The sequence below is a fragment of the Rhinopithecus bieti genome, unplaced genomic scaffold (assembly GCF_001698545.2).
Source record: "Rhinopithecus bieti isolate Rb0 unplaced genomic scaffold, ASM169854v2 scaffold_14009, whole genome shotgun sequence".
Classification (NCBI taxonomy): Eukaryota; Metazoa; Chordata; class Mammalia; order Primates; family Cercopithecidae; genus Rhinopithecus; species Rhinopithecus bieti.
The window spans coordinates 1828529-1841698 of record NW_016808040.1 but is presented as its reverse complement, the minus strand read 5'-3'; the positions used below and the strand labels follow the sequence as shown (position 1 = coordinate 1841698).

Sequence of the window (13170 nt, the reverse complement as noted above, 5' to 3'; positions counted from 1 at the left end):
TTACTTGTATAGCTCCTTCTCCATCCCCTGGCCTCCAAAACTGTTCTCTCAGTCAGTATATGAGCCTCCTAATTATGTCACTTTTTTCATTTTCTGCTCTGCTCCAATCTACCCTAGTTTGTACTCCTTAAAATATCACTTGTTAGGCTAGGGTGCTGACTCACATGTGTAATCCCAGCACTTTGGGAGACCGAGGCAGGTTGATCACCTGAGGTCAAGACCAGGCTGACCAACATGGTGAAACCCCATCTCTACTAAAATTAGCCGGTGTGGTGGAGCATGCCTGTAATCCCAGCTACTTGGGAGGCTGAGGCAAGAGAATCACCTGAACCTGGGAGCAGGAGGTTGCAGTGAGCCGAGATCGCATCATTGCACTCCAGCCTGGGCAACAAGAGTGAAACTCTGTCTCCAAAGAAAAAAAAAAAGAGAGAGAAATAAACTATCACTTATTAATACACATTTTCCTGCTTTAGTGGCTTCCTGTTGCCAGTAAAATTGAACTCCTAAGGGTATAATTTGAGGCTCATCACAATCTGATGCCATCTTTTCTATTTCATAATCATTCACGCAAAACTCTGTCTCCTGAACCTAACAGCCTACCTTACCCATGTTTTCCTTCCCCATAAAAAAATGACCACCAAGTAAAAAATGCTATCAAAGTCTGCTCACACTTTAAGGGCAATCTTTGTTCTGTGAAACCTTCCTCATATCATAGCACACTGATCTTGTCATCCTCCACATTTCTATTATATTAATAACCTATATGTTTATTAAGACAGTGACCCTTAATCAATTACGTTATACTTCCTAATTTTAATTATGTGTAAATATTCTTACCCCAAAACAGTTTTAATTTATTTGAGTACAAGGACATGATACCTGAAACCTCATAGTCTTATATAATGCTAGGCCAAGAGGTGATAATAAATACTTGCTGAACTGAATTCATTTATCCCATAGGTCACCATCAACTTCTTGTCAGGAGACACAAATATGGTGACTGTCCTCATGTCACTGTCTCAGAAACAGCCTTATAAGAACACTCAGTGCATCACTATTACCTTCACTATATGTGACTCTTTCAACTGCATTTTTTCCCCCAAGCATAATCAAAAGGCATGGAATTAATTTAAATTAGTATTTTTATAAGAAGAAAGTCCATTGTAAAAGCTATTAGGTTGGTGCAAAAGTAACTGCATTTTTTGTCAAATAGTTTTGAAAAATTACAATATTCACATTTCAGGTTCCACAGAAATGAGTCACTTCCTATATGCTATAAACTACGAATTGGAAAATACTTCATAAATTTAAATGGTAACAAATTTAATTGAACAAAGTTATTACTATGAACTTTCTGGGTACAACATCAAGTCCTGACTAGAAGGTTTTCATCTGAAATACTTAAGACAGGTCATTAAGACAAAAAAAGGGGGTAGAAATACAAAATTTAATTAAAAAATAAAAGTATAACATTGTAAGAACCAATTTCCACCAATGTGTTTTCTGAGCACTGCCTTCTCTCTAGGAAAGCTTTTCAGCCCCAGGGCCCAAATGTCAAGTAACCGAAATCACAATTTCGGAGAGTCTGATGCTAAAAGAATTTCTTTCTGTAAATAAATTAATGGGTGGAGTATGAAAGTATCCATTTTTCACAAAACCCATTTGAAATTATTACAAGGTTACAAATGTGGCTGTGTGAATAATTCCTTTGGTCACTTCAAGGCCTATATATATTTGGTTTACTCCAAAGTGACTTCTGAACACTAAAACATATTGTTCACTCTACTCTAGTGGTCATAAGAATCCTATAATATGTCCTGAGAATTGAAGTTTCATCACTCACCTTTCGAAAACTTGAAATCAACTAGTTAAGTGAAACTTGTCACACACTTTATATCACTTGAACATTTTATTTTTTTTGCACATATATAGAAGTAATTGAATTTCGGTGGGAAGTGACTACTTGTTTAAACAAGTAATTTTTCTTGCAAACCTTTCTATCTAAAAAAGTTCTGCTCTGTAAATCTACTCCTATATGATTCTTAAACCTATACATTCTAACAGGTTCAATTCAATATCTAGCTGTGTATTTTAGACGACACTGAGCTGCATTCAAGATGCAATTTCTGTGACCAAGGTTATTCTTCATTTAACACAGTATCATGACACTAACTCAATCTTTTAATAAAACACAAATCACAAACCTGTGTTTCTGTTGGTGAATATTTCCTTTTGTTCAGTGATTAAGAGAATCATACTCAAAGCTACAGTAAATTAAAAATTATTCTCTCATTCTTATTATGGATATAAAGGAGAACAAATATGATTCATTTACAAAGAACTTCTGAAGGCATCAATAAATGACAAAGCAGAAAAGCTGAAGAGTTAAGATGAGCTGCAACTGCATTTTTATCTTTACTTTAGAAACTAAAGAAAGGACATTTGGTTCCGAAAAACAACTTAAAATAGTAGTTAAAGACCATATCACAAGATTATAAAACATACCAATTCATTCATTCTCATATAAATACGTAACAGCTTCCTGAACAGATATTAATTTTCCTAATGCTTCTCTGCTCTTCCCTTAATGCATTTCAGGGTTCCTGCTAAGGCATGTGCATGATGTTGAAAATGTTTTCTCTATAATTCTCTTTTCTATGTCTTCACTGACTTTCTTTTTTGTAGACGCAAAATGTCTAATTTGTAGATGCAAGCATATTAAGAAGCAGCATGTATAAGCTTTGTGAGTCTGCACAGGCCCCCTAATCTTTCTTAGGCTCAAGTTTCCTCATCCATAGAACAGTTACAATAATACATACATTGTGGGGTTGTTATGAGATTTAAAGAATTCCTGGTACATAGTATCTGCTTAAAAAATGCTGCCTATTATTATGATACCTTAAGAGGTACCCCTTGGCTCTCACAATCACATGATCGTCTCACATTAAGTATGAGGAAACTAAAGCTTATACAGGCAAAGTAATTTGCCTGTAGTCAAAAAGCTTCTTAGGGTCAATAGTAAAACTCAAAACTAAGTGTCCAAAGACTTCAGGTTAGTGATGACTACTTCACCACAATTCTCTCCCCAGAAACCTTATCCACTCCATAGTTTTATTACGGGAAGCAAATGTCTAGCTTTGACCTACCCGTTATCCCATATGCCTACCTCTATGCTACTTCACCAACTGAATTCCCACAACTCAAATTATATTTCTCATACTCTCTCTCTAGCCACATCTCATCTAGAATTCTGTAGTTTCGTTATTATAATAGCATACATATTTTCCTAGTCACCCAGGTTCAAAGAGGTAAGAAGAAGAGAACCAGCATTTACTCTGCCTATTATGCATCAGATACTTTACCAGGTTACTTACCTGTATTATCTTACTTGTGAAAGAGAACTGTCTCCATTAGAATAATAAGGACAGTAAGCTACCAAAGTAAGTTGCCTCATCCTACCAAACAAGCGTTAAGATGTACTTCTGGAAAATGAACCCAAGTCTCTCTGACTTCAAAACCCATTCAGACATTGCCTATGAGTCAACAAACAGGTACATGTGTCTTTGTATGCAGATTTTTATAATTTTTTTAAAAAATGGAGTATCATATACACTGCTCTGTAACTTTAAAGTGACAATAATGATTTCCATGGCATTCTCCCCATCTTGATCATTAATAACAAAGTTGGTAGATAAATTTGACATATGAAAATATTTAAGACACTCACTTTTTCTTGATTTGTAAGATAATATCTAAACTTCCAAACAAGATCTTGTTCTTCATATGTAAGTTGTTTGGTTGGTGGATAACTCACAATAATCTAAAACAGAAAAGAAAAGAACTAATTTTGTCAACCATACATGTCCTATATATTTCCATTTCACTCAATATTTTTCATTTATTTAAATAATTCTATACTACAATTATTATACAAACAAGGAAAATGTAAACGCAGTCAAGTAGGCCTTAAATTTGCTGTAATTATGTGTCCAAAATGCAGTTTAAAGGAGAAGAACAGAAAGTCATATTCCACAGGTAAATATTTAACTGGAGAGTTCATTTAATTCAACCAAAAACAAGACATAGCAAAATAACAATGTCCCCTACCAGAAAAAGGAAAAATGTGCACACAATAAATTCTTTTAAAGTCAATGCATACAACAAGGCATGTGTACACACTAAGTCCTCTCTCAGGCAATGTCTTAGGGCCAGCTTCTAAGAATACTATCTATTGACATGAAAGTATATAGTATTTGCAGTTCTGTCTCCAGAGACAATAAATTTATGGAAAGCCCCAAACGATAACAGAACTGCTGATCTGTGAAATTATGAACATGATGCAGGATTCATCAACCTGGAGAAAATGTGCATCTAAATAATTTTTAAGTGAGGTGATAGCTATCAGCTTCAACCAAAACACCCATTTAACTATTTTTAAATTAACATTGCATAATTCTCTTACATTTAACTGATCTCTTGTGGCAGCATTGGGTTTGAGATCATGGTCAGAAGGTCCACTTCTTAAACTCCGGGCAAGCTTGTGGTGTTTGCTCTCAACTAAATTCTCCTATAAATTATTTTAAAATATTGACAATGTAAACTTCACCAAAAGGAAATTTCAACAGCTATTCATAAATAGAAAAGGTACTTAGAAGCATTTAATAATATTTAATGTTTTATTCTGATACAACTTTAGCAGTCTTCTACATATCTTAAAAATATGTATCCTTCTCAAGACTGGGAAACTAAGTATGCCTTAAACTCCACTAGTCCCATAATATACACATGTCATTAAAGCTTCTTAAAACATCTTCCCTTCACTCTCCACATAATTCAAGGTTTCCATATCCTCTAACCAGTCAAATATCACCATCACTGTAAACTCTTCCCTGACAACACAGACTAAAGCATTTCTTCCTCCTATCAGCTACTAATGACCCTGTGATGTCACTATATTATCACCGCAGCAGTTATTTAAGCTATCAGTCACTGAGGGCAAGGACAATAATCACAACGCTTGAATATACACATCTGGTGCTATTTTACCCATGGATAAAATTATTAGTTTTAACCATACAGTCATTGCCTAAAACAAAATATAAATTTATATTATTTATTTCTTATTGCATGTGTGAACTGTTTATGTCATACTCCTAATTTTTTTATTGGCTTTATGGTCCTTTGTCCTTCATTTTTAAGAGTTCTTTATATATCAGCCTTAATATATCTGTAATGTATGTAGTTAAGTATTTTCTCCCAGTTTGTTAACTGTCCTTTGGCTTTGTTGGTCTCTTCAGCCATGTAATTTTTAAAATTTAGTTAAATTTATCAATCATTTATTTTATTGTCTCTGGATTCTGAGTCACAGTAAAAAAGTCTTTCCCTACACTGACAGTAAAATACTAGTATGGTTTCTTTTTTGAGATAGGATCTTGCTCTGTTGACCAAATTGCAGTACACTGGCATGATTACAGCTCACTGCAGCCTTGACCTCCTGAGTTCATGCAGTCCTCCTATCTCAACCTCCCAAGTAGCTAGGACTACAGGTACGTGCCACTACCTGGCTATTTTATTTTTTGCAGAGATGGGGTCTCCCTAAGTTGCCCCAACTGGTCTAGAATTCATGGGCTCAAGTGATCCTCCTGCCTCGGTCTCTCAAAAGTGTTAAGATTACAAGCATGAGCCACCATGCTTGGCCTAGTTTCATTTCCTAACATTTACATTACAGATCCATTTGAAGTTTATTCCTATGTATGGTATGAGGTATGGATATAATTTTAGGGTTTTTTTCCAAATTAATTCCATTCCTCAGCCTTAAGACTTAGTGAAGAAATGCCACCTTTATCATATACTAGATTTCCATACATACTTGGATGTATTTCTGGGCTTTTAATTCTGTTCAACCAGTATATTGGTGTACATATATGTGTCAGTACCACATTATTGTAATTATAGTCTGTTTTATTGTCAGATACAGCTGTATATCATCTCAGTCCCACCCAAAGTTTACATTTAAAATGTGTTTCTCCGTTTAACAAATAACTATGACTACAGGCTGAACTGAATTTCTTCATACTTAGTGTGTGCTCTGAATATCAAAAATGGAAAATATAATTAGATTTTATACTGAAAATTCAGTGCCAATTGGAGATGTATTAACTGGATTCTACTATACTATGCATAGGAACTGTCAAGGTCTTTAGAATGTTCCTACCAGATCCTCAAATGGCCTTTTCTTTTTAACTTTTTATACTCTACTTTCCCCACTGCCCATCTCTTCCTTTGATATTAGGCCATCAGCCAGCCATTCCTGCTTTCATGACCTATACTTATCTCAATCATCATGTTTTCATCATCCAATGTCCCAATTTTAATCCACTTTGGTCTGATGAGGAAGGTAACTAATCTAATTAGAATTGAATAAAATGAGAACAAAAAGAGTTGGAATGATGTAAATGAACTGTAACTGCGAAAATCATGGTATCTAGTGTGCTGCTAAAAGGAGTTTGTGCCTACAAGTTTGTAATTCTAAAGTCATCTAATTAAACTTCTTTTGCATTGTATGAATTCTTATCCTCATATCCCTGAGAGAAAGCTATCATCTCAAAATTCGTTAATAAAAGAAGAACATTCATACAGTCAACAGACACATAGAAAAAATGCTCATCATCACTCCGCCATCAGAGAAATGCAAATCAACCACAATGAGTATACCATCTCACACCAGTTAGAAATGGCAATCATTAAAAAGTCAGGGAACAACAGGTGCTGAGAGGCTGTGGAGAAATAGGAACACTTTTACACTGTTGTGGGATTGTAACTAGTTCAACCATGTATGGGAAAACAGTATGGCGATTCCTCAAGGATCTAGAACTAGATGTACCATATGAACCCCAGCCATCCCATACTGGGTAATTACCCAGGAGGATGATAAATCATGCTGCTATAAAGACACATGCACACGTATGTTTATTGCGGCACTATTCACAATAGCAAAGACCTTGAATCAACCCAAATGTCCATCTGTGCCAGGACTGGATTAAGGAAAAATGTGGCACATATACACCATGGAATATTAGCAGCCATAAAAAAAGGATGAGTTTGCCGTCCTTTGTAGGGACATGGATGCAGCTGGAAACCCTCATCCTTAGCAAAACTATCACCAAGAACAGAAAACCACACCGCATGGTTCTCACTCATAGGTGGGAACTGAACAATGAGATCACTGGACTCGGGAAGGGGAACATCACACACTGGGGCCTATCATGGGGAGGGGGGAGGGGGGAGGGATTGCATTGGGAGTTAATACCTGGATAAAATACAATTGATGGGTGCTGATGAGTTGATGGGTGGCAGCACACAACATGGCACAAGTAATACATATGTAACAAATCTGCACGTTATGCACATGTACCCTAGAACTTAAAGTATAATAAAAAAATAAAAAATAAAAAAAAAAAGGTATCCCACCATCATCCAAGTTACCATGTTCCAAATTGAATAGTTCTAGGGATACAGCAATCTTCCCTACTTTCCAACAAATGGGTCTCCCTAAAATTTTGATGCATTCATTCTAGTTATAGAATCCTCCTGTAACATGCAAATTCTCCTTCCGTATGATGACAATCTTTCAAATACCAGTTCTGTCAAGTCTTCACTTCAAGATTACATCCCCCAAACCTGAAGAAAGAAAAAAAAAGGACTATACTGCCTAGCTCTTTCAGCAAATCAAATAAAATGGATGCCCAACCCTACTCTACCCTTACCTTAGTTTTAGGATGTTGATATTCCTCATAAAATTCCATCAGAAACAGAGTCTAGATGCTAAAGTGAATTTATGAATCACTTTTAGGTAACAGAGGCAGTTACATATTACTTTATTTCAAGAAAGTACATGATGTGGCTAACTCACAATTACTCTGAAGAAAAGTACTTTCATAAAACAATTCGCACAATAACTTACCATAGACATCTGGGGGTCAGGAACTTTCACTAATTCAAAACTTGTTAAAATTGGAGATGATTCATCACCATCCTAGATTACAGAGCAATAATTTTTTTAATAAAGAAATTTAATCCAATAGGAAACAGTATATGATGTACACACCAATGTATTTTAATTCTATTTGATGAACATCATTCTTACCTCTAAAGAAATCTTTATCTTCTTCTAACAATATTATAAAATGCATATCCACTTTGTACCTCTCTTTGGTTGATTACAAGATTATTTTGAGAAAAACTCTAACAAAACTGTTACTAAAGTTTCAGAGATATGAGGTCTGGAAATTAGATTGTTTTGAGTTGTTCCTTTTCTTTTAAACTTCGTTCATATAATAACAGTGGATTTTTAAAAACGTGCTAATTTTCAAACTCAGAACAAGAAACCACAGACTATATGTAAAATATGGCACAACGGATGTGTTGCACCACTTGCAAAACTAAATGGTAATTTTCAAGGTATCACAACTGAGATCCATTCAAAGGAGCAGAATTTTAGGTGTGGGGTTAATATTATTCAAATTTATACACAGCCAGATAATTAACAACATTGTTTCTCAAAGGTACACCTGCTCAACATAATCTAAACTTGAATAATAAAATCAATCAAACATTTTTTCAGAAATAAAGCCATCCTATTTTGTTGTTATTATCACCTTTGAAGAATGCTGGCTTTTATTTTATCCAATGCGACAAAGGCAATTCAACATAAAAATGTCACTGCCAAATATAATGGAAAAAGGCTAAACTAATTAAGGTCAAAATTCACTTTCTCATGATCGTATATCTAGCATCAAGCTTTTCTGTCAGTTTCCAAATGCTAGTATGTTTTCAGTTTTAAATATGGGCAACAAACTCAGGAGAGACTGAAAGCAGGGAAGCACTGTGACTTTACTTCAGTTCAGTAATTGAGTCTTAGAGAAAACCACAAATTCCCACAGCCGTTGTTTAACAGGCTTGTTCTCAGTCACAACACCAGAAAACACATTTATCAGCCCAACTGTGACAAGTAATCTTCACTAAGGCTATCTGTCACAAAAGACAGGTGACAACAAAGTCTATTTCCATTAGATTCAATACACTGGCCCAGCAATCTTTACACTAAGTGGAAATACGACAGGGTGAGTAGACGGGCATTAATTTATGAGCAATTTTCAGGAAGTGGTAGAAAGGGGTCAAGAACCTTTTCAAAAATACTTGAAATTCTTCTAATTTCTATTCTGTTATTATTTCATCTGCTATCAAAGCTGTCTTTCAAAGGATCCTTCACATCTACAATGTTTCAAAGTACTTTCTCCATTAGCATGTTTTTGCAATACAAACTCTATGTGGGTAGAAAATACTGCTTTTAATGAAATGACATATAGTATAAAATATAAAATACGATTTTATTAAAATGCACTGGTGACAGAACAGTTTCACTCACATTTCCCTTTTTTGATCTATTTTTTCTAATAAATTAATAACAGTGTTAAATAATCTATCCAAGGAGTACCATTTATAAAATAAAAGGCAGAAACAAGTTAACACTTCCTAGTCTTTCACTAACATGGAAGGGGTATAAGTTAAAGACAAAAATATGAACAGTAACTTGAAAAAAGATCATAAATAAATGGTAAAAACTCAAAACTTCATTATGAAAACCTTTCCAACAGTAATTTATAAAAGTATATATATTTTAAAAATCACTTGTGACAGCTTTAATAAACAACAATAAAATGTAAATTTAATTTAAAAGGACTGCTTCTAATGAACAAATACACTGAGTATCAGTTTGATCTTATGCTAGAAGAAATATTAATCTATTAATCTACTACTATGCCATGTATCAAAAGTCTGTCATCATTTACGCTGATTTAACATTTGTCGACTATTAACACAAGAACAGAAGACATTTGATGTGGTTTCAAACTATGCATACTTTTTAAATTTTTTTTATATTTATTTTAAATAAAGATGAAGTCTTGCCATGTTGTCCAGGCGGGTCTCAAACTCCTGGGCTCTAGTAATCTTCCCGCACAGTCAACCACAGTGCTGGGATTACAGGCATGAGCCACCATACCTGGCCTGCATACAATTATTTTCTGTAGTACTTAAATATATAATTATTTCTCAATTATATATTTTGAGTAGTACTCAAAATATGAGTATATATTTTGAGTATATATATCTGTAGTACTCAAATGAAGCACCTTCTACAAAAATATAAGGAAGATACTTTCAAGTAGGTACATACTAAACACAGAACTACTTTCTGTAGCATAATGGGCAGAACAAAGCAAATCTATAACTGCATATTCGTTATTACCCAGCCTGATGGTAAAATTGTTGCCTTAATTTTGCATCTGCTGTACAAATAAATGAACATTTCTGAAGTATTTCATAAGTATACGTTAGTGAGGGCCACATACAGACATTACACATACACTCCAATAACAAACTGACTCTTAACTTTCAATAAATAGCCTACCACTTAGAAATATAATTTCCCCCTTTCATTTTTTCAATAAATAATATTAGTAAATAAAGTCATTACTTAGTGTCCTACTTGCCAATTTGCAGAACAATTAATCACAAAGTTTTTAATCACTTGCATACTTATTGAATTCTGTAACCCAGAACTGCATTACATGAGTGATCGGCTTTTGTAATCTTGTTGTAGTTATATGATTTGATTTGTGTATACATAAACAGCTGCTGCTGACAGCTGTCTGATGCTACCCTGCAACCAAATAATTCATCCCAGCAGGAACAACAGTAATACTTTTTAATGTTTCCTCTCCCCTCTAGAGACCAAAAACAGTTCCAAGGCAAATACCTTTTCATAGTAAACAATACCATATTCCTTATCATCACACTTGACACATCGAAACTCAACCATCAGGTACATGAAATTAGAACTTCGTTTTTCACTCTGAAAAGAAAAAAACGATTTTCATGAAAAATGGTTATTTTCAACATTCTCTTAAAGGATCAGTATGCATCATTTTTCCCAATAACACACATATCTATCAAATACAAGTCAAAACATAACACATTTTTATTTTATTATATACATGTAGTGTGTTTTACACAGCACTATTATTTTATTACAGACAGCACTACTGTTTATTCAGTGGTGTCTACCATGCACTAATAACTGCTTTCTCAAACTGAACATTTTTGGTGTATTCAGTAGTTTGCGTTTATAATCTTGAAGGTATTTTGCACACATGTTCATGACAACTATTTTATTTCAAAAATAAAAAGAATGGTTTGTCCTTCTAACAACTGTAACGTAAGTTCACCCTTAACCTATATGACTAAACTACAGAAATCAATATATGTAACAAAAATCAAAAATAACAAAAGTGTGCAACCTAACAAAAGAGGCCATTTGAGTTTACCAAGTATAGCCTTTACAAGCTTCTCACAATTTATAAACGGTCTTAAAATGATTTGTCACTTGTAAATTTTTATCCACACTTTAAATATACTGCGGAATAATTACTTCTTGTTCCAATATAAAAAAAAAAAGTATATAATTGTGTCCCCTTTAAAATAAAAAAGCAAACATGGTCACATGTCACTTACCAACAGGTACACATTCTGAGAAATGAATCATTAGGCAGTTTAGTCGTGTGAACATCATGAAGTGTAAACACACAAATCTATATGGTATAGCCTACTGCACACCTAGGTTATATGGTATAGCCTATTACCCCTAGGCTACAAACTTGTCACTTCAGGTTAATTCAGGTTACTGTACTGAATACTGTGGGCAACTGTAATACAACAGTTAAGCACCTGTGTGTCTAAACATACCTAAAAGAGAAAAGGTACAGTAAAAATAAAGTACCATAATCTTATGGAACCAGCACTGTACATGTGATCTGTGGTTGAACGAAATGACGTGATGAGGCACATGACTGTATTAGGGTGATGATGAAGTGAAAATACAATGAAGTCTAAAGGGGTAATTAGCCTTGACCCAAAACACCTGTATAAATGGTTTTAGATCTAATATGTAAAATCACCAGGCATGGTGGCTCACACCTGTAATCCTAGCACTTTGGGAGGCCGAGGTGGGAGGACTGCTTGAAGCCAGGAGTTTGAGACTATCCTGGGCAACAGAGCCAGACTCTACAAAAAATTCTGAGACTATCCTGGGCAATAGAGCTAGACTCTACAAAAAACTTTAAAAATATTAGCCAGGTCTGTAGTCCTAGCAACTTGTGAAGCTGAGGCAGCAGGACTGCCTGAGTCCAGAAGTTTGAGGCTGCACTGGGCATACCAGGGCAATCCAGTCTGGGTGACAGAGCAAGACCTTGTCTCTAAAGAGAAAAAAAAGACGTGATAATAAATAATAAAGGTCCGAAGAGGTTACTTACATTATTCAGCTTTATGAAACATATTATAGTCTATTTTGGTAATGGTAATAGGGTGGTAATGGTAATTTCTTTTAAAGAAATTAAAATGTGAAAATATGAAAAAGGCTGGGCAAAGCACACTCTAACATTACATTTTCCATACCCAGTGATATCTAAGAAGAGAAAAACATAAGTTAGTATTATGAGTAAACTTTTTGAAATGTGACTATTATAAAAATAAAAAAGTAAGCCTTTCTTCCAGTTTAAGTATGTAAGAATGTATTATGAATACATTTAGAAAAGGGACCAAATACGAGAATTGAATGTAAATGTTGTTCAACATCACTACCTTTATTTTAAAATAAAAGAATGCTAAAATCTAACTTTTACAATGGTTCACCGTAAAATTAAAAACTTCTCTCTTTCTACCTGCTGAAAATTATTTGGAGAATATAAATTAAGTAAGTTGTGGCTTATGGTTATTATAAATTAGACAAATCACAAACTGATGTCCTTCTTTCCTAATCTGATTAAAAATATAATTATTATTTCTGTTCTCTAGGTGTGGAACATTAGGCCTAACATCTGGTATTTTAGAGCAAATATACAAAGAAGGAAACTATTCTTGTTACAACTTCTGGCAGGACTCTCATTGAAGCCATCTTTATTTAAACATACACACTGGCTCATATACAAGGTCAAGAAAAATATCACTTAAATCATGTAACCTTATAGAGGTGCAGACTCCTATACACACCCTCTATAGACAAGCGATAAATTAATTGAAGAGAGAACTTGTTGAAATGATTTATGGCAACTG

General features: G+C 34.3%; 1 protein-coding gene across 2 annotated transcripts in view; it reads right to left on the bottom strand.

Annotated features, from left to right (window-relative positions):
• Positions 1 to 13170, bottom strand: part of PIK3C3 (phosphatidylinositol 3-kinase catalytic subunit type 3) — a 129417-nt gene that overhangs the window by 80912 nt on the left and 35335 nt on the right. For both annotated transcript variants that reach the window (XR_001887886.1, XM_017885304.1), the window contains exons 6-9: positions 10820 to 10915; positions 7964 to 8035; positions 4463 to 4567; positions 3728 to 3820 (exon numbers count right to left, since the gene is read on the bottom strand). Coding sequence is in view for 1 of the 2 variants with exons in the window: in XM_017885304.1 (XP_017740793.1) it covers positions 3728 to 3820; positions 4463 to 4567; positions 7964 to 8035; positions 10820 to 10915 (366 nt within the window). In the remaining variant the exon portion in view is untranslated. The remainder of the gene's footprint in view (positions 1 to 3727; positions 3821 to 4462; positions 4568 to 7963; positions 8036 to 10819; positions 10916 to 13170) is intronic.